Source organism: Girardinichthys multiradiatus, chromosome 11 (assembly GCF_021462225.1).
Source record: "Girardinichthys multiradiatus isolate DD_20200921_A chromosome 11, DD_fGirMul_XY1, whole genome shotgun sequence".
NCBI lineage: Eukaryota > Metazoa > Chordata > Actinopteri > Cyprinodontiformes > Goodeidae > Girardinichthys > Girardinichthys multiradiatus.
Window position 1 is genome coordinate 23,002,550 of NC_061804.1, and position 22,902 is coordinate 23,025,451.

Consider the following 22,902-nt stretch of genomic DNA (forward strand, 5'->3'; position numbering starts at 1 on the left):
TAAGGAGAAAAACATCAATTCTATAGTTCCAGTCAGAGGTTTTCATACATCTTTGACATGAATAAGCTTATTACATTTACTAATGTCTATGAACTGGCCTTTTTCCAGTAGGAAATTAATATACAGCGCATAACTTCAATGTGAAAACAATGAGCAGATCAACAAGTTTAAAATATTTATTAGTTTTCTCTGATCCACAGGGTCAGCAATATATAAGCAGGCTCAAATATGCTCATACACTCTCACTAATATACTGTTTCCATCAGAATTGGTAGTACCATGGAACTGAGCTTGAGAATATTCTGGAAGCTTTGTGTAAGCCTTTACAAATGAACCTTTAAAAACGAACCTAATTTAACCCTAGCTAAAAGAACCAATTGGGTTAATGTTTCACTCATCTGATCCAAACCTTCAGATGAAAGGAAATTGATTTGGGAGTTTCCAGAAAACCACCAAGATCCACCAAGGCTCAATCTTAAAACAGGACGATGCTGGAACACCATTCTCAGTTCCCACAGTTATATGAGTGATACATTAACACTGAGACTGAGGGGTTGCAGAGCAAGGAAATTGACAGTCCTCCAAAATTGACCCCTTAAAGCTCAACTGTAATTTGGAGCTTCCCACAATGACAAGTAAAATATCTTCGTTTGAAATGTTTTGTACCATGACAAGGAGAATGTGTGGATGAGTTAAGGAGAAGCTTTAAAACCTTGTTAGACTGTGTCAGCTGTTCGGCATGGTGGTGGCAGCATCATCCTGTGGATCTCGAGTAAGACTGGAATAATGAAGATAGAGGCATGCCTCTAAAGTTTTCAACTTCACCTAAAATCAAAATCTAGCTTGTTGAAACTTCTATAAAAACCCAAAAGACACATAAAACTTGGTTTTGGAATGAAGAAAACATGCTCACATTACAATTTTCAAATGGCCACAGCCCTATTTACTATGCTGACAATGCTTAAAAACAGCATTTGTGCCTAAAAACCAACACATGAGCTTTACATGAGTTATGCAATTTCTGATAGGTGTGGTCAAATATCCAGCTTGAATCATACAATAATTCAATTGCTACACTAATCATGTGGTCGAGGTGAATCTTGCTGAGCCACATTTATCTGAATAATAGTGTGAGCAAACGTATATAAGCTTCTGAGCCTGTATGTATATTTATGACCATGTTTAGATTAAAGTCTAAACTAATTGTAGTTGAATCCTACAAAAAATCACCCCTAAAAAAAATCAGTTTGAATAAATCATTCAAATATCAGATTTCATGTGGCATTCATGCTATGATAAGTGAATGTTGAGTTCTAGATGCTCACATCCAAAATAATAACTGCTCATTAGGCAAATTGTTTTCTTCACACATGTTGTGAACATCGGTTCTACTTCAGAAGAAAACAAAGATTTTATTTTGTTAACCTAAGGTGCTGGAAACAAACTACTTCTCCATTTTAAAATTCTCTGTACTTATATAAAATACAATTTTCTGCACGTTGGCGAGAATCATTAGAGCTCAGCTGAGCCAAGGTAAATGTTTGAGGACATTAAATTGGTGAGGAAGATTAAAAAAGAAGCAAGGGTGTCAGATCTTTCAACCTTCACTTTTCTTTTTCATTTCTCACTTCACCGAGTTAGAAAATGTGACCATTATACAGAGCAGTGAAGCAGCTTCCACCTTGTTCTTTGGCCTTGAAAACAAAACAAATAAAATGTTTGTATTTTTCACCACTGAATGAGAAAATCAACCAGCTTATTCCCTTTAAAGATACAGGTGTTTGTGATCACGTGACATCCTTATTCAGGTTTTTATGGTTTATTCAACAAGTCTATACTGAAACTCTGTCAGTATTCTTCGCTGAGTAGAGCAGGTGTCACATGTACCATGTTTTGATTTTGATTAAAGCAGCAGATGTTATTTTTTGAGTCTGAAATCCTATTTGTGGTTCCAGGTGGCTGTGTGGAACTCATACAGGGGGATGAAACTGATGGAGAAGCCCAACCGGGAAAAGAATACCAACGTGACGGACTCTCTGGCTAACAGGACGCTGATTGTCACGACCATACAGGTAATATGATGGGTAAATAAGAGAACAGGACAGGGAGAAGAAGGACAGGTTGGCACATACGGGATGAGTACAGAATAGAGAGAATAGTAGAGAAAAAAACATTAACTAGTCATCACAACTAGATTTCCTGTTCGCATCACCACTGATCAAAGTATCAACTGACTAAAACTCCAATTATGATTTCATTTCACAGACGTATTGCTAGAATAAAACCATTTGAGTTGTAATGGTTGATTTTTTTTTTCTGATTATTTTTTTATTAAGGAAAATCCTTATGTGATGGTAAAAAAGTCAGACAAGGAGCTGGTTGGAAATGACCGTTATGAGGGATACTGCATGGACCTATTGAAGGAGCTCTCCAACATCTTAGGATTTACATATGAAGTCCGGCTGGTGGCAGATGGGAAGTATGGAGCCCAAAATGATAAGGGAGAATGGAACGGGATGGTCCGGGAACTAATCGACCATGTGAGTGAAAAGTGTGAAGAGTGTGTTGTGCTCATTTTAAACTCTTATTTTGAATCTCCTCTTTAATCTCATATTTTTTTGCAACAGGTCGCAGACCTTGCTGTGGCTCCTCTGACTATCACCTACGTTCGAGAAAAAGTGATTGACTTTTCCAAGCCCTTCATGACTTTAGGAATTAGCATCTTGTACCGGAAACCCAATGGAACCAATCCCGGCGTGTTCTCCTTCCTTAACCCCCTGTCCCCAGATATCTGGATGTATGTGCTGTTAGCCTGCACTGGAGTCAGCTGTGTGCTCTTTGTGATTGCAAGGTAAACCAGCAGACTGATGCATGTCGCAAAGATTGTTGTCACAGATTTATGCATGCAGTGTTAGGAAGGGAGCTATGTGCTGTTAAAATCTCAGCAATGTCAATGTTTTGTATAGATTTTGCAAATTGTTCTCATAACTGCAAGGTTTTCATCTGGGTACAAAGGCTTAGTGTGACCCTGATGAAGGCCACAAGCCCAAATGTGTTGGTCTGTTTACAAAGTTGGTTTCTAAGTATTTTAAGTCATGTTGGAGTCTTCACATCCCCTACTAAAGCTTACTCCTCTGATCCCAGAGTGTTATGTTCAGTGTTGATTGAAAGTACATTGCACCTCTAGGCTCTAAGAGTCATTATTTATAGTAGAAAAATAAATTATGGCAGAACGTAAAGAGGACTGCTACATGAAACAAATCAGGGCTAAATTTGTAATGCATTGTTTTCTATATCTCCTTTACACCCAACTCTGTCTTTCAGGTTTACACCATATGAATGGTACAACCCACATGCATGTAATCCATCCTCAACTCTTGTGCAGAACAACTTCACTTTGCTCAACAGTTTCTGGTTTGGCATTGGAGCACTAATGCGACAAGGTACAAATCTCACTTTGTAGGTTATTTATAATCAGAAGATGTGTGTGGTACAGGGCAGGACATAAATATTCAGTATTCAATTACAATGTTTTAAGCATTATGAGAATTGTGTTGGATATTATGGACATTTTATGTAGGGTCTCAAAAAAAAAAAAGCTTGAGATGCTGCAGTAAATCTGATATTATCAGTACACAAAACAACTAATGTAAGCTGGCATTTTTTTTGGATCTCAAGAGAATATGAAATCAGACATTTTACTAGCCAGATAATATTATACACATATAATGCACATATATTATACACACATATTCAACAGGAAAAAGGATATATGACCATTCAAGGGGTGTCCTATTTTCTTTAATGACATGTTTAATTACATTTTATGAGCTTTGTGAAATTAAAATGAAAACAAAACAATAATGGTGAATATAGGTTTGTGTAAATAATTAGCATTAGTATAGCTCTAAATTATGCTTGTATTTTGTTACAGGTTTGATTTAATTGAAGAACAAATATTTTTATTTGTTTAATTTACTTTTGTCAAAAATACACGAGAAAGAGAATAAGCATCTAATTACACGTAGAGGTGCACAGTAGAAATAATGATCATCTAAAGCTGTGGTATGAATCTAAGATACCTTAACATCAGCATATTTCCAGTCAACAAAGGAACATTTCAAATGCTTATATATGTATTGTACACTTATTTATTTCCATTCCAAATATGTTTTTTAGTACACTTTGTATACCTCTACCCTTTAAGGTTGTCTCTAACTTTATTTTTCTTGCTATGTCTCCAGGCTCCGAGGTGATGCCTAAGGCTTTGTCCACACGTATAGTCGGGGGTATCTGGTGGTTCTTTACTTTAATCATCATCTCCTCCTATACGGCCAACCTGGCAGCTTTCCTCACTGTGGAAAGAATGGATGCCCCCATCGACTCCGCAGACGACCTGGCCAAACAGACAAGGATTGAATATGGGGCAGTGAGGGATGGATCCACTATGACATTCTTTAAGGCAAGTGTTAAGTTTTTTGTTTTTTTTTGTTTCTAATAAATGCTAAACGTTTTTCCTTAAAGAAAGAGAACACATTAGTGGTGCAAACATCTTATTTAATGCTTCCAAAACTGTTCATATCCAAGTATTAATATGACATTCAACATTTGCTCATCATTTGAGTCAGATGGCGAAAAAATATTGTTGTGGGTAAACAGTGAAGTTCTGGCTCCTTAGAAGAAAAAGATAAAGAACAGAAAGTTGATTCAAGTTTTTTGTTTAGTACAGTAATAATGTCTTCAGGCAGGGTTGCCACTTCCTTGCGTCACAATGTTCACCTCTCCTCACACGCTGTGGCTCAGCGGGGTTGATTCATGCTGAGCTTTATCCTCCCAGATTGTAGCCAGTGATTATGGTTGCCTGAATGGGAAGAAGCTGACTGGGTGGATGGCTTCAACAAATTGAATCAGCTAGGGGAGATTTACAACACAGCTGTCCCATTTTCTCTGGCGGAGCAAGAAGAGAAATACATTTACAATGAGCCATACACTTTTTAATTTTACAATTACTCATGTTTGTGGTTGTATATGAACTCTAGTTAATCACACATGGCGTATATGCTGCAGCTACACTAATTTATAGGCTTCTGGAGATTTTCCATGAAATCTGTAACATTTCTTACTAGCTCACAATTTTTTTTTGATCTTACAGAAATCAAAGATTTCCACCTATGAAAAGATGTGGGCCTTTATGAGCAGCAGGAAAACAGCATTAGTAAAGAACAACAAGGAGGGTATCACCCGTGTGCTGACAACTGATTATGCCATGCTGATGGAATCCACAAGCATTGAATACATCAGCCAAAGAAACTGCAACCTCACACAGATCGGTGGGCTCATTGACTCTAAGGGCTATGGAGTGGGAACACCTATTGGTAAGAGGAATTAAAACATTTTCTATTTAACAGCACTCATTAGATTGATAATCAGTAACAAAATTATTTAAACATGTCTCCACTGCATAATGGTCTGGAAGACCATGATGCTGCTGATGCTGCTGCACAACTGACGCATAATGTAAAAGTTTACTCCTTTATTGGGGAGCTAGAGTGAACTGGCAGGTTACCGCCGATCTGTGATACAGCTTCCAGGCTTAAACAATGAACTCCACACAGAAACACAGACGTTGGTCAGCAGGACAAGACAGCATCAAAAGAAAACAGTCGTTGTTGTGAAAGTGTAGACTGGTAATATCTGCTAAAATTGCATTGCACTTGTACTCGTCGTTATCTGCTTATCCAGGCTAAGCCACGGGGCAGTTGACTAAGCAGAGTGACACCCAGACTTCCCTCTCCTCAGACACCCCCTCCAGCTCCTATGGGGGTAACCCCAAGGTGTTCCCAGGCCAGCCGAGAGACATAGTCCCCCCAGCATGTCCTGAGCCAGCCCCTGGGCCTCCTCCTTTTGAAACATGCCTGGAACACCTCCAAGGGGAGGCGTCCAGGAGGCAACAGATGGCCGAGCCACCTCAACTCACTCCTCTCGATGTGGTGGACCAGTGAGTCTACTCCGAGCCCGTCCCAGATGGCCAAGCTCCTCACCATATCTCTAAGGGAGTCCCCAGCCACCCTGTGGAGGAAGCTTATTTCAGCCACTTGTATCTGGGATCTTGTTCTTTTGGTCATGACCCAAAGTTCATGCCCATAGGTTAGTGTGGGATTGTACACCGACAGGTAAATCTCTTCACCACAACAGGCCGGTAAAGCGTCGTCATTACTGCAGCGGCGGCACAGATCTGTCCGCGATTTCCCGCTCCATTCTCCCCCCAGTCATGAACAAGACCCTGAGATACTTGAACTCCTCCAAGTGAGACAGGAGCTCCCCTCCAACCTGGAGAGGGCAATCCACCCATTTCCAGTCGAGAACCATGGCCGTGGACTTAGAGGAGCTTATCCTCATCTCTCTTCACACTCGGCTGTTAACTGCCCCAGTGCACGCTGTAGGTCTTAGCTAGAGGGGGACAGCAGGACCACGTCATCTGCGAAAAGGATGGACGAAATCCACCGGTCCCCAAATCAGACCCCCTCCGGCCCTTGGCTGTGCCTAATAATCCTGTCCATGAAAGTTATGAACAGGACCGGTGACAAAGGGCAGCCTGCCAGAACAAAGGGCCCTTGTGTTCCACTGATATGAACCTTGTTATTTTGAGTTGTTTTAAATTGCTAAAGTCAGCCAAAACGGCTAACAAGCTGTAGGCTTCCACCTTTTCAAAGACCTATCTAGTTTCTAACTCCACTGTAATATGACATCTTTCTAGAACAGATAAGGGATCAATAACCAATGATACTTTTCTAGAACTACAAATAAAATAATCTGAATTAACCTTTAAGGAACAATCTGCAAAGAGTCAAGCCTATTATCAACTGAAAAGCGATGAAACAGCATTGTCATTGTCCATGAAACAAATTTTACATCACCATGGATGAAGAGTGTTGTCCAAGAAAAGAACCCCTGCTTTAATAATACCTTAAGCTTGATTTAAATTTTAAGGTGCGCATATTGACAAGCCAAATGCCATCTGGACAAAGGTTTTATGGTCAGACAGGATAAAGATTGAGTAATAAGGCCACAATTACAAGAAGTATGTTTTTTAGGAATAAAGGTGAGGCTTTCAAACCAAAGAATACTGTCAAACAAGATGGTGTCAGCCATTGGTACTAGTACATTGCACAAAAGACATGGACTAATAAAGAGGAAGGATTACCTCCAAAATCTTTAGCTTTATCTTATATCAGTCACATGGAATAAACTTGACACAGTTGGCTTTCCCACAGGACAATTCTAAACAAACCCAAACTTGTTTTTTGAATGAATTATACAGGCTAGCATTAAGCTTCTGGAATGACACAGTCAAATCTCTGTTGCCAACTCTCTTGAACTTTTCTAAACTAAGATCAAAGTCCAGTTTGTGCCATGACATCAAGCAATTTGAACCAACTTTGTCAAACAGTGTGGCTGAATGTGAAACAGCAGTTTCACATTCATAGTTTCTGTTTCATAGTTCATAGAAGAAGGTGGTATAATTCCAAAATGGTAAGGAGCTGAATTATAAAAAAAACAGGAAATACCAAAAGACGAAGCTGAGAGGTCCTTCTATTCAGAGTTTCCTTTCTTAGTGATCATTTGGAGGAAAAAAGACAAGCTTTGCACAGTTTTACAAACCTCCAAACTCAGCTTTCATTAATGCCAGCATCCCTACTTGATGAGGCAGTTAATTGTTGTGTTATTTGCTGCTCTCATGCTGCTCTCCCTACTGGAAAAGTACAAGAATGCTGAAAATAATGCGCACCACAGGATGAAATAAAACCTGCAGCTTTTCAACTCAGACAGAGCCGAATGCTGGAGCCGGAACTTAGATTTGGAACTAAGTTGGACGTAATTTCTTCTGTGCTCGACTTCTATGCAAAACAAGTCTAGTTTTGTCTTGACCAACCTTTTCAAATATGCTCCGTTACAAATTCTTAAGAGGTAACATTAAAAACACGGTTTAAGCAATGATTCAAAGTAGTGAAAGCATGAATGCCTCTATCCATGTGATACATGGATGTATAAAAAGATTTAAGTGTTTGAAATGAAAAAATGTATACAAAATATCAATAATTTAATGATTACTCTGTGAATATTGTGTCTTCTTTGACAGGTTCTCCATACAGGGACAAAATCACAATCGCCATCCTTCAGCTGCAGGAGGAAGGGAAGCTGCACATGATGAAGGAGAAGTGGTGGAGGGGAAATGGCTGTCCAGAGGAGGACAACAAGGAGGCCAGCGCTCTGGGCGTGGAGAACATCGGCGGTATCTTCATCGTTCTGGCTGCCGGCCTGGTGCTTTCTGTTTTTGTAGCAATTGGCGAGTTCATCTACAAGGCCAGAAGGAATGCCGACATAGAGGAGGTGAGCGAGGAAGAGCAAGGCTGGTCATCAAAAGAATGTAAGAGAGTAGATTAACATTCAGAGGTGGAAGAAAGATTGAAATTTTACTGCAGACAATTTAAACTGCAGGAAAAAAGTTGTTGAGTAAGGCTAAAATGAATTTGTTCAAAATATTAGTTGTTCCTGCCATTCATGACATTTAGAAAATATATGTGTGTCCCAGTTCTAAACAGGTTTGGACTGAGTTAAAAAAAAATGATATCAAAATGTCAGAATAAAATGGATCACTTTTGTCATTTGCAGTTGAAAGACTGGTTGTTCTCTCTGTCTGACATTAAGTCAGACTAAACCTTTTCCGTTTCAGGTCAGTTAAAATTACCAAATTTATTTCTATTTGATAATTGCCAAAATAATGGAAGATACATTTTCTTTTGAGAGATTTTTGACCTTTCTTCAAATTTAGAAGTTTACATATATTTCCTTAGTATTTGGTACAATTGCCTGTCAAACTTTATGATATGCATCAGAATTTTGGGTGCCCTTTCACAGTACTCAGGTTTGTTGACTGCCTTGCTCTCACACACCTTTTCAGCTCTGCCCAATTATTTTTTAGAGGACTGTGATGAGGATTTTGTGATGGCCACACCAAAACATCGACCTTGCTGTCCTGAAGTTACTTTGTAACTTGGTGGTTTGCTTAGGGTCATTGTCTATTTTCAAGGCCCATTTGTACCCAAGCTTTAACTTCCTGACTTGGGTATTGAGGGGTTGCTCACTATTTCTACATAGTGTTCTCTCCTTTAAATGCCAAAAGCCAGCCTAGCATGCAGTAAAAAGATTTTTGTCCTCTGGTGCATTTGGAAACTGTAATCTGGATTTCTTTGTTGATTTGAACTTATGGTTTCTTCCTCGCAGAGTTGCATTTCTGTGCAGTACAAGTGTTTTTTCACTGTTGATAATAATAATAGTCTCTTACAAGCCTAGCCAGCGTCTTCATACGTCTGTAGATTGTACCCAATAATGAACCAGATCGGGGTCCACAGTTATCTTACCACAGTTCTTAGCTGATTTCTTCAGATTTTTCATGATGTCACACAAGGAAGTATTGCGTTTAAGGTGTGTCTTCCACAGATGTGCCTGCATCTAACTCAAATGTTGTGATCAAAGGTTTACAAAGCCATCATGCTGGCTTTCTGAATTGCTTAAAGGCGTAGTAATCCCAATGTATGTAAACATCTGAATTTGTTGAGAATAATTACAATCACAGTCTTTCATACTGTGCATATAATTATTTAGTTTCAACTTTTATATCTTTAAATTTACTTTAATTTCAGCTTTATTTATCCTTATTGTTTAGCTCATTTTTGTGTATTTCATTCTATTTTTTATTATTTTACTTCTATCTTAATATTTCAACTTTCTTTCAGTTTTGTTTATCTTTGTGTTCTCTCCACCAACTATTTTTTTTTATTTAATTTTTTTTTGCATCAGGCCTTTTGTTTCTTTTACGGGATGCAATCCCGTCAGTTCCAGCGCCGTGGCTCCACTTCCTCCTCTGGCAGCTCCTTATCAAATGATCTGGAGAGCGGCAGGCTACTGGGGGATGACACAGACTAGCCATGGCAGCTCATACACAACTCATACTTGCTGTAGACAATAGGTTTGTAAAACAGATGTCCTTCTCTTTGCCCCCCATCATAATGTCCCTGTATACCCATGCCCTCACATGCGACTACAGCTTTACAAATTCATGATTTCCTCTTCTCTTTTGCATTCAACACACTAGTATGAGTGACATCGTTTTTATCCAGTGCTTTCCTGAATTCCTTTTGTCATGCTACAACCTCAAAATTCAGTTTATTTTATAGCTCTGTCTTTTGCAGCATTTTCTTTAAGGATTATCCTGCATTTGGCTCCTTCCATTTTCCTGTCTATGCTGATTAGGTTTCTGGTCCCCAGACCATCTTCCACATGTTAGCTGCACCCCTACACAGCTTGTACTGGGGACACATAAGAATTCAAACTTTATATTTTAAGGCTTTCTACTTGCCTCTTTTCCATAAAGGCCATACTTGTGACTTGCACAACTAATAATCATCCTGTCAACAAATTCTCCTACCCGAGCTATCGACCTCTGCAGCTAATCCAGAGTTACAATAGGCCCCTTCCTGCTTATCTGATTAATGCCCTCCTTGCTCAGTGTCAGTGTAGGTGCACAACCATATCTTGGTAGCTTTGAAGTTGAGCCACATTCTTTCTTTTTTTAGAAAAAGGACTGAACAGTGATTTGCTAGATGTACTTATCTTGAGATATATTTTTAAAACTTAACCCTGCATTAAACTTCTCCATGAATGTATCCCTGACCTGTTTGCTTTGTTACTTGATTTTCATGATGCTGTTTGGTAATGTTCTCCAACAACCCTTTGAGTACTTCACAGAACAGCTGGATTTACACTAAGATTAAATTATACACCGGAGGACATTATTTATTTATTATGTGTCTTCTATCCGCAGTTAGTTGCACTGAATTTTACTTAGGTGTATGAGAATAAAAAGGGCTGAGCGCAAATGCATGCCACAGTATTACAATTTTTATTTGCAAAGAATTGTTAAAGGAGTCCAACTTTACAAATATGCACTAATAAATTGTTTGTTTTATCACAAAAACTCCAGTAAAACACATTGAATTTGGTGGGTGTTACTGTATGTGGCAAAATATGAAAACATTAATGGAGTCTAAATAACTTTACAAGGCACTTTAACATGAGGCGTTTTGCTTGATTCATTTTTCATCTTCTCAGGTCTAAAAACCTTCACTTTGAATCTCATTCAGCAAAAATGAACACTATAGCAACTATGAAGTAAAAAAAAAAACACAAGTAGAATATCTCATAATGGTCAAATGTATTTCACAGGTCATTTAATAGCATAATACCTGGGCAAGTTGATCAGGAAATCACACTAGAAACCTAAAACTTTATCTGGAGAACATAAGATTAGGTTAGAGACTGTTTAATCCTACACAAACTGAAATGATAGACTTCTGAAGAGTGAATGAGGGTCTAATGGCCTAACTGTTGTTCATGATGGACCACTTCAATAGCAAAACATGTTGTGCCAAAAATACAGAGGAAGAAAACTTGAAAAAGTATATGGGATGCAGAATTATATTTCAACTAATCTGGATTAAGGAAATCTACAGTTCTGCCAAAAGAGTTCAAAACAAATTAGGATGTGCTGTAGGACTAGAATAAGCATGGATCAAAGATGTTTTCTGTTTAGAGAATTTTTTTAGAGAATGATAAAAGGTAAGTTTTCTCTACTGAAACTGCAAGTCACTGGTATTCATGGGAAATCCATAAGGATGGTATGTTTGTTTGGGAAGCCTTTGGCAAAGTCTAAGGATGAAAGAGAAATTTCTTCTGTCATTCTTAAACATAAAAACAAACAGATAATAAAAATATTTCTGCTATGAATGATGATGAAACACACGCCAGCGAAGAACAAAATATAAAGAAAAATACACAAGTGACGATTAATGTGTTTTTAATGGGATCTAATATTCTCCAGTTCCACATAAGCCTGAGGCTTTCCATCTCAGATGGTCATCTCTTTGATCGCATCAAATAATTACCAGATCATTAACTGGCTAATTGATTGTGGTTTGCTGATTTAAGATGTAGCACAGCAGAAGCACATTTTGTGATGAGAAAACAGAAAACCATAAATCATTTAACTTTTATGTTGAAAGAGTAAAGTCAAATTTGATCATGTCTTTTTCTTTATAATTAGCTACATGCCTACATTAGGCTGAAGCTTTACTTTTGATTCTAATTATTCCAGCTTCATTACACACAATATTACACATTGCACAGTACTGATTATTGTCTTGGATTTCTTACTATAAAAAATGCATTAACGTAAAAAAAGACAACAAGTAAAATATAATGAAATGTTGTCTTTTTCTTGGCAGTGCATGTCTTTTAGGGCTGTGATGGAGGAGTTGGGTATATCCCTGCAGTGCTACAAAGGTGTCCGGCATAGGTCGCAACCACAGAGTGCATCAAGGTCTCTTTGTGTCTTCTGTCAGCCAAAACGTGCTGCAAAGAGGGAAGGAGGAAGACGAGATTCCAACACATGAGCCTTGCATCCAAAACTTGATGCAATCTTCATCAGAGACTGAAGTTAATTTGCTTTTTAACGTCTTTGTTTTTTGTGAGCCACACACACACACACAAAAAAAAACTGTTTATATTTCCTTCATTCCCTTTTCTTTAGATTGATTGTCTGTGTGGAGCACTATACTGTGGATGTAGTTAACTGTATCATAGCCCTGTAAAATCATCATTTGTGTCAAAGCAAAGCTCTCTTATAAGTTACTCCTGGTCCCGTTTTGAACTTAAGCAGTTTGTAGAGTTGAATCTGCAAACTTTATAAAGTTGGTGTAAATGTAAAGTAGCTTTACTGATTTTCAAATAAACACATTTTTTGTTGGTTTTTTTTGGCATTCTTTTTGAAATATGATTGTTTTGTTGACAGTAGTGTCTTTCCACAAGTCTTTGTCTACCAGCACCCTAAGAAGTGCTTTACTGAGCCAAGCGTAGCCACGGAAAGGAGATAACGACCTCTAAGAAAAGACGGGAACACACCTGCTGTTTCATATCCCACTCCAACCAACATCACAGACATCCATCCAGAAAGTTTTACACATATACACAAACTGAAGCCCCATAATGCAATGGAAGTGTGAGAGAGGAGGGGTAAAAATAGAAAGAGTTTGTTTTAAATGCAAGAAATTCTCAGCAGTTTAAAACAAACAAAAAACAATCTCCTGTTCACCTGAGAGTACAGTAACAGTTTTTTTTCTTCGTTTGTCAAATTTTAAAGCCTGAGGGGATGTCTTTTCTCCCTGCTGTCACAGCAGGTCCCATCCAATGTTTGACTTCTACGTTCAAAAAGTGAATAACTTCAGCTACAGTGGAAAGGACTATTTTATATTTCAAGCTTGCTGTACCTGCCACATGGCATATAATATTTTTTTCTGTTTTCTAGAAAGGGATAATTCTTAGTTCAGAAAAAGCTACAAACTTATAGTTGTAAATGTTGCTGATGTTATAACCAAAAGCATCATGCGTTTAATGTCACATCTGCCTACCAGAGCATGTAGATATTATATTTTTACATACCTTTAAACAAATTAATTCAGTGATGTCAAATGTCCATAATATTCTCTTTGAGAGATAGAGATAGATGATGAACTACAATGTGTTGTGCTGATTGCTATAAACAGAAAGAATCGTATTAGGTTTGGTTCCATTAAATGAAAGACTTGTTCTCTTTTTTGCTTTGTTGTAGGATCAAACAAACACACATGATTTTTGGTGACATTTATTATTAGTGTTAGTATGGCTAGTTTGCAGAAACCACTGTCTCATTCCCTAGAGAATCTAGAGCCTTAATTCTGAGATTTCAGAAAAGCTGCTTACATTTCAAAGTCCAGCAGGATCCATACCAGAGGTTGAAAGCTCAAAAGGATGAAAGAAGTGTTTGCTGTACTCCCCTCAGTCTTCCTGTTATCTGCTTTAAGTCTAGATCTCTTTTACTTCCTTGCAGCCTGAATGAACTGCCGACACGTCTCAACTAGTTCACATTAGAAACCACAAATGAAAAACAAGGTGTTTCTCTTTTTTTGTGGTAAATTAAAGACGGATAAATTTAAAGTCGGTTGGATTTTCTTTTCTTGTTTAATATAATAAAGACGAAACCACCAGTGAATAAAAAAATCTCAACTGGTGTGTTTTCTGATATTCCTGGACAGACACCCAATCCTGTGAAATTTGCATACAATAAGTGTAAATATTTAAGTGTTGTGTCATATTTTCTTTTTACCACATACCAAACAAGAACATATAAATAAGCATAAAAAATTTTAATGAGTTTGGGCCAAGGTCATTTATTTTTTATTGCACTTTGAGCCCAGTGTCAAAAACAGTCACCCCTACCATATGTGGGAAGTCACATTATGGGAGGAAGCATATCCTTTGCATGCACGAGTTCAGGTCATACATAGCCAGTGTTTCTTATCTTTTTATTACTATTTAAAAACAGACAATAAAATTAAATTCTTACCACATTTTTATTTCTGTTCATTCATTTTTGAACACATGAAAACATTCAATATATTTTAGATTTTATTAAAATGAATAACCCTTTTTGTTGTTTTTTGTTTTACTGGTTTCTGAATACAAAACACAATTACCAAAGCATTCAAAGAACATACATCAAATAAAGTGACATTTCAAACTGGAGTGATTGTGTAAGTACTTTATAACTCAAGTTGGACTTTTTACTTTGGCATCTTTGTAGATGAACTAGGTGAGTATTCTGTGCACCTCCTAGTGAACTCGACCAAGCTTTACTTAATCTCTTCATGTAATGAGTTTTCTCTCTTTTTTTCTATTTTTCAGATTATTTCAGGGATTGGGTACAGTTCAATGTAATAGCATTTGGTTGCCTCTAATCTCCTAACCCCGTAATTCTTAATCAAAACCAAAGACAGTTTTTCTTTTCTTTTTTTTTTTATCATCCTCTAATCCATCATGAACAAGGCCGGGATTACAATTCTGACCTTGGCAGTCTGCTCTGCTAAGCGTACCCCCGGTCCCTTTTTATAGTGGGGATGTTACCTGACTGAAACTATTGACATGCTTGTTTGGCGTTGTTTTTTTTTTCACATAGTTTAACATCTCTGTGAGATTCAGCCCTGGGAAAAAAAACCTGTTTGTATCACTGATCTTGAAACAAAAAAGAATAATTTACTTGTTTAAAGATGGAGAAGCTGCAAACAGATAGTGGCAAGAGCAGAGAATATTTATGTAGGTCTTGCAAAGATGAAGAAGAGATTAGGAAAACAAATCTTTTGAGAAAGATACAGACCAATGCAAAAACCCTGCAAGGAAAAATCTACATTACATAAAATCAATGGCCTTATTGTATTAAATCAGATGCCTTATTAAAATCCACTGTAAGAGCAAAAGCTTGTTTCCATTATGGATCCTTCAGACTTGTCAGGCTCAGTTTGTGCATCAGCATGTGACGCTTTCAACTGTACAAACAACAACAGAGGAATTCAATTTCAACAATGACTACAGCATAAAACTGGCAATGTCTGAGAGTGTCCCATCCATCACAATGAAATGAAGACTCCCTGAGGCTCAGAAGGGAGGTCAGTGTCAACAGCCTGTCAATGAAGACAAACGAGGAGCACATTAAGAAGTGTAGAGCATCTTTTATCCCCATCTGAACCTCTGTCTGTGTGTCGTCTCCCCCTTCTTACCGTGGGAATGTCAATAATTCAGGGCCAATCCTGCCATCTGCTGGTGCGTATGTAAAGAATTAAAGTCAGTTTTGGCATCGTGTTATTGTCATTTTTATTTTACATCTCTGATTGTTTTGCCAAATCAGCCTTTAAAAATCAACTAGAGACTTTGGTAGTCAATATATTATGGCTTACTAAGCAGTTTTTGTGTCAATGTAAATATGCATTGTTATTTTAGCAAGAATCAGAGTGCCTTACAAATGTATTCTGACCCCTTGAAGTTCATTACTATTACAACCATAAACTTCAATGCATTTTATTGGGATTTTATTTTATTATATATATATATATATATATATATATATATATATTTTTTTTTTTTGTTTTTTTTGTTTTTTTTGTTTTTGTTTTTGTTTTTTTTTAGCCGTGTCCTGTCTGGCAGAGTAGCACCCAGAATTGATGTCTGAGTGCCAAGAAGAAGCCCAGCAGATTTACTTTCACAAGTAAGCATTACAGCTAATGATTTCATCCTCTGCTTGATATTTATAAAAGAAACTTTATTAGAAACTGCTTTGAGATTATTTCAATTGTTACGGACACAGAGACAGAAACAAAAAGGAAAAGATAAGAAGCACGAAAGAGAGAGAGGTGGGGCAAAAAGAATGAAGGAGAGAAAGAATGATGAAGAGATTGCAAGATAACACCCTGCTTGCTTCTACACCTGCAGAAACAAACATAATAACAGCTTCTTTACCGAAACGTGCACGGTACTTATGAATGCAAGATGTAATTAGTGGTAAATGCAGCTCAGTATTGAGATTTTATTTGAAAGGCCAACACAAAGTTCAGCGTAATTGTGAAGCAGAAGGAAACTGATCCACGGTTTTCAAAATTATTAGCAAATACAAATCTGAGAAGTGCAAGGGTGCATTTTTATTTTTCCCTCTTTACTTTGATACTTCTAAATAAAATCATGTGCATCCATGTTTAGAATTTATCAAATTAGTAAATGGAGTCTTGCTGTGAGTAATTTATTCCTAATATGAAAATAGCCCTAAATGCCTCTGAGGTTTTTGAGAAAACATTCATGACCAAACAGCATGACCAAGACACAACCCAGACAGGTGAGGGATCAAGTTGGATAGACGTTTAGAGCCAGAGTAGGTTATAAAAATACATCCCAAACTTTGGACATCTCAGAGCATTGCTTTATCAATTTGAAGAGACAACAGCAAATATGCAAAGACATGGCTGTCTGCCTAAACCGACAGGCTGGGCAAGAAGAGCATTTATCAGACAAGCAGCCAAAGGGCTCATGGTAACTCTGGATGAGCTGCATACATACATAGCTTAGGTGGAGAATTTCTGGACAGGGCCACCATTAGATGGGCACTCCACTACTGTGAAAGAGCAGTACAAAGTAAGTCCCTGTTATATAAAGAAAGCCAAAATAAGTACTGTGTTCAATTCACCACAAGCAATGACATTTCAGACTTTTACTTTGCAAGACGCCATTGATTCAAAAATAAAATGTTGTCTTCATGAGTAAATGTTTTTTTTCTTACTGCTCTGTGATTGTATGTTCCACTTGTGGGAATTTGTTAGGTTCACATATTATAAATATGTTATTTCTGATGTGATTAAAAGTAAATAGCTCTGTCCCTGGTTCTTCCATGCAAAATGAAGCTGGTTGCAAAACTCTGTCTGTAACTACAACATACTGTTTGGCTCTTAAAGCAGAAGAAGCAGAAGTTAGCTATGGATCTTGGAACAAATTGATTTCTTTCTCAGTTTTTTCTCCTGTGTAGATTTTCATATTTCATTTGCACTCAGTTTCATTCTTATATTTTTCAATTTACAATACAAATCATCACTGTATTGATAGTGTAGGTAGCAGGTGATTAACACCATTTATGAGATATTCTTGGAAAATGCTTTGAGTTTTAGTAGATTTGCCACTGTTACTCATTTTGCAGCAGAAAAGTGTATTTAGAGAAAGGTCATTACTGTTAATCTACTGCTTTTTTCAAGAGGCTGAATGTCACAGAGTTGTTTTCAAAAATGTTTTGGTAACAGTTCCTTTGCACTCATATGTTGAATGAACAACTTTCTTTATACTAACTAGTTCCCAAGGATTTCTGCTTCTCTATGAGGATTGCAGTCATAACTTTAAAAACATCATAATTTTTCCTAACACCACTGATTAGACCAATAAGCTTTTTAAATGCAACACCATGGCTCTTTCTTTGCCATTCCATAAACCTTTATTTCTTTTATTTTAATCACTTTTCTGATGAGCATTGAGCTGTGGAAATGATCACTTTGTCCTCCTTTCTGTGGAGTGAAGACTCATCATGCTGAATTATTATTCTATATGCTGCATAATTCATAAAAAAGTGAAAGCAAATTCCAAACTCCCTGAGGCAGCCATGACATTTACATCTTTGTGATTCAAACTTAGTATCAGGTTTTTCTCTGCACTCTTTGGTCTGTACCTCGCATACATACAGCTGTTGTGGTATGATCCCTCCATTTATGATTCATCTGTGCTAAGCACCGTCCTGATCTTGGTGAAGGCTTTTTCCTGGAACAGCTCCCATGCAGGTTAAATGTGAACAATCTTTTTTTTATTGTGGATGCAAGACTTACATGAATGTAAGGGAACTTTGAAAGGTTCTAAGCCACTATTACCATCAAGTACTCTACTGTTGTGCTGATTTATCTGATTTAGAAGGAACATACAACTAGAGCATCAGGACACAGAGGCTATTTCAATGAAATAGATCCCACTTGTCACTATAGAACATAGGTGGAATGATAATCCCTTACATTAAATCTATATGGATTGGCGACCTGTCCAAGGTGTACACTGCCTCTCGCCTGTAGACTGCTGGAGATAGGGACCAGCTCCCCCGTGACCCACTATGGAATAAGCTGTATAGAAGATGAATAAATTAATTTTAAATGTATGGATATGAAAGTGTGAAAAAAATGTATATGGTCTTATGATGTTTGCTGGAGTAGCCTTAATCATACTTATTAATGGACATCGTTATAATAAGGGATACAGCATGTACGATCAAATGATTGATGAAACAAATGTTGCTGAAGCAATTAAAAAAAACAAAAACTAAACGGGTGCAAGCCTATGGCCCCTAGTTGAGCCTTTGAAATCAATTCAAATTCAAAAATACTTTATTAATCCCAAAGGGAAATTAAATGTTGTTATAGCTCATATTATGAAGGTTTCCTCAAAGAGCCGTTGTAGATGCTGATGGCTGTGGGCAGGAAGGATCTCCTGTAGTGCTCCGTCTTACAGCGGATCTGAAGAAGCCTCTGACTGAAGACACTCTGTTGTTGTAGGACAGTCTCATGAAGAGGATGCTCAGAGTTCTCCATAATGTTCTTCATTTTATGAAGAATCCGTCTTTCCACAATGATCTCCAGAGGTTCCAGAGGAGTCCCCAGAACAGAACCAGCCTTCTTTATCAGCTTGTGGAGCTTTTTTAAGTCCCTGGTTCTGATGCTGCTTCCCCAGGAGCTGATGGCAGAAGAGATCATACTTTCCACAACAGACTTATAGAAGATATGCAGCATCTTGCTGCAAACACCAAAGGACCTAAGCTTCCTCAAGAAGTACAGTCTGCTCTGTCCCTTCTTGTAGATGGCTTCACAGTTGCATCTCCACTCTAGTCTGTTGTCCAGGTGAACACCGAGGTATTTATACTCCTCCACCATCTCCACTTCTTCTCCCATGATAGAAATAGTTTTTGACTTATTCCTGTTTCTCTTAAAATCTACAATTATCTCCTTTGTTTTAGTCATGTTCAAAATGAGATGATTGTTTCCACACCATGCCACAAAGCGGTCCACCACCTTCCTGTACTCATCTTCTTGTCCATCTCTGATCCACCCCACGACTGCAGAATCATCCGAGTATTTCTGCAGATGACAGGAGTCTGTCTTGTACTGGAAGTCTGAGGTGTATAGAGTGAAAAGGAATGGTGACAGTACAGTCCCCTGTGGTGCTCCTGTGCTGCTGACTACCTGGTTAGACTCACAACCCTTCAGTCTCACAAACTGTGGTCTGTTTGTCAGGTAGTCTTTGATCCATGAGATTGTTGAGGACTCCACCTGAGTCTTCTGGAGTTTCTGACAAAGCAAATCAGGTTGGATTGTATTAAATGCACTGGAGAAATCAAAGAACATGATCCTCACAGTGCTGCTGGCTTTGTCCAGATGACAGTGGGTTTGTTGAAGCAGGTGTATGATGGCATCTTCAACTTCAACTTCAACTTCACAGCGATAAGCAAACTGAAGGGGGTCCTGATGGTTTACTGTTTGCTTACTCAGGTGGGCCAACAGGAGTCTCTCTAGGACCTTCATGATGTGAGATGTCAGGGCAACAGGTCTATAGCCATTGAGGACTGATGGGTGAGTTTTCTTTGGTACTGGAACAAGACAGGAGGTCTTCCACAACACCGGAACCTTCTTCTGGGCCAGGCTAAGGTTGAAGAGGTGCTGCAGAATCCCACAGAGCTGCTCTGCACAGGCCTTCAGGACTCTAGGGCTGACATGATCTGGACCTGCAGCCTTATTCCTATTCAGTCTCTCCAGTTGCATCTTCACCTGACTTCTTGAGACACACAGGTGGAAGGGGGAAGCAAAGGAAGCATCAGCATCTTCTGATATGGTTGAAGGCAAACATGTAGAAGCAGAAGGGTCTAGGGCTGAGGTGGAAGATAAAAAATGTGAGGTGTTACTGGACAGCTGTGGGTCCTGTGGGTCAAAGGAAGGTGGAATGTCTGTTTGGCTGTGAGCAGGAGAGGAGGATGCGAAGCTTGTTTCTGAACTGAACCTATTGAAGAATGTGTTCAGTTCATTGGCTCTGTCCAGACCTCCATCCGTCTGATCATTCTTCTGCTTGAAGCCTGTGATCTTCTTCATCCCTGTCCACACATCTTTGATATTGTTTTGTTGGAGCTTGCTCTCCAGCTTCTTCTTGTACACCTCCTTGCTGTCTCTTATTTTGACTTTAAGTTGCTTCTGTGTAATCCTCAATAATTCTCTGTCTCCCTCTTTGAAGGCTCTTTTTTTCTTGTTAAGCAGGTTCTTCAGGTCACTGGTGATCCAAGGTTTATTATTGGGGAAGCATCTCACGGTTCTGGTGGGGATGATGTTATCCACACAGACGTTTATATAGTCGGTTACACACTCAGTCATGGCATTGATGTCCTCTCCATGTGGCTGGCACAGTGCGTCCCAGTCTGTAGCCTCAAAGCAACCTTGCAGAGCTTCTTCAGCTTCCTGTGACCATTTTCTCACAGTCCTCTTTATTACAGGTTGCCTCTGAACAAGGGGCTTATATTTTGAGCAGAGAAAAACAAGATTGTGATCTGATTTGCCTAGAGGAGGTCTTGCTGTAGAGATGTATGAGTCCTTGACATTTGCATAAAACAAATCCAATGTTTTGTTTTCTCTGGTAGAGCAGCTGACAAACTGTTGAAACGTTGGAAGTGTAGCAGAGAGTGAAGCATGATTAAAATCACCAGAAATTGCCACAAAAGCATTGGGGTTTTGTGTCTGTAGCTTAGCAACAATTGAGCTGATGGCATCACATGCAGTGTCTGCAACAGCGGAAGGTGGAACGTAAACTGTTGCCAAAATAACACTGGTGAACTCTCTGGGTAAATAATATGGACGAAAACTTACGGCCAACAGTTCAATATCTGGACTGCAGAGATGACACTTCACAGTAACATGTCCTGGATTACACCATCTGTTGTTCACAAGTACTGCCAGTCCACCTCCTTTACATTTGCCGCTCCTCCTTAAATCTCTGTCTGCTCGTATGGTTAAAAAGCCCGGCAGAGAGACGCTGGAGTCGGGGATATGATCCTGCAGCCATGTCTCAGTAAAACACATGATACTGCATGCCCGGTACTCTGGCTGGGTCCTTTGTAGGGCTTGGAGTTCATCCAACTTGTTTCCCAACGATCTCACATTGCCCATCATAATTGACGGAAGAGATGGTTTGAACTTCCTCCTTCTCTTTCTTCTCTTAGCTCCTGCTCTGCATCCACTGTGTCTCCTTTTCAACTCATCAGGGATTTGGGGTTATAGCTGAAATATTATTTGAGCTTTTGAGATATTAATCAGCTGCTCCCGGTTGTAAGAAACAACCCCGTTGCCATGGCAATGCATCATAACAAATGTCCAAAAATAGAAATTATAAAGAAAAATCCTCCAAGCTGCATAGCATCCGACACTGGAGTGGACAGTCATCCAAAAAAAATCAACTGTATCCACCACAAGAGGAATAGTTCCCAAAAAAGAATAAATCAGAGTCAAAAGTAACAGAGCTACTCCAACCTGCTGCCACCTTGAGCGGCGCAATTCTAGAATTTGCTGCTCCTCCTTAAATCTCTGTCTGCTCGTATGGTTAAAAAGCCCGGCAGAGAGACGCTGGAGTCGGGGATATGATAATGTCTTGTTAAAGTATTGATATCCTTTCATCATTTCCACATTCTAACCAGAAACTTCAATGTATTTTATTGGAATTTTATTTCACCAAATTGTGAAATTGAACAAAATATATGTTTTCTATTATTTTACCAAAATAAATCTGAAAAGTTTGGCAGGCATTTGAAAACCACCCTTTACTTCAGTTGCGTGTCTACCACCTTTTCAAAACAAAAGGCTAAAATATTTGACAATTATCCTTTGCAAAATAGGTAAAGTTCATACAGATTGCAAGGAGGGCACCAATGGATGTCAAATTTAGCTACAGATTCCTAATCAAATTTAGGCCTTTAAGTTTGACTGTACTATTCTAACATGTGAACATGCTTTTATATAAACGATTCTGTTTTAGCTACAGATTTTTCTTGCAGGATTTACATGTATTTAGTTCCGTCCATTTTCCATTCAACTCAATCAAGCTGTCGTGACCCTGTTTAAGAAAGGCATCCCCAGCCTAATGTTGCCACAACCATGTTCCAAAGTGAGGGTGGCATGTTTAGGGTAATGTGCAGGGTTAGATTTTCCTCCACAGAGTCTTGTTATTGGACCAGAACTCTTTCTTTGACACATTTGCTGTGTTTCCTACATATTATGTGTCTACTACTAAACAGGACTTCGTATGGCTTTTTTTTAACAATGGCTTTCATTTGAAGAATCATCAGAGGCCAGATTGGTGGAATGCACAGGGCAA

General features: G+C 38.4%; 1 protein-coding gene across 5 annotated transcripts in view; it reads left to right on the forward strand.

Moving 5' to 3' along the window:
- grik1a (glutamate receptor, ionotropic, kainate 1a) overlaps window positions 1-12,868 on the forward strand; it is a 38,681-nt gene extending 25,813 nt beyond the window's left edge. For 3 of the 5 annotated variants that reach the window (XM_047379856.1, XM_047379852.1, XM_047379854.1), the window contains 8 exons: window positions 1,956-2,072; window positions 2,337-2,540; window positions 2,628-2,851; window positions 3,325-3,443; window positions 4,245-4,462; window positions 5,153-5,375; window positions 8,141-8,391; window positions 12,345-12,868. In XM_047379856.1, the coding sequence (XP_047235812.1) occupies window positions 1,956-2,072; window positions 2,337-2,540; window positions 2,628-2,851; window positions 3,325-3,443; window positions 4,245-4,462; window positions 5,153-5,375; window positions 8,141-8,391; window positions 12,345-12,512 (1,524 nt within the window). In that variant the 3' untranslated portion in view covers window positions 12,513-12,868. Of the gene's footprint in view, window positions 1-1,955; window positions 2,073-2,336; window positions 2,541-2,627; window positions 2,852-3,324; window positions 3,444-4,244; window positions 4,463-5,152; window positions 5,376-8,140; window positions 8,392-9,861; window positions 10,031-12,344 lie in introns of all 5 variants that reach the window. The other 2 variants (XM_047379853.1, XM_047379855.1) reach the window with 1 other exon arrangement.
- The last annotated feature ends 10,034 nt before the right edge of the window (window positions 12,869-22,902 follow it).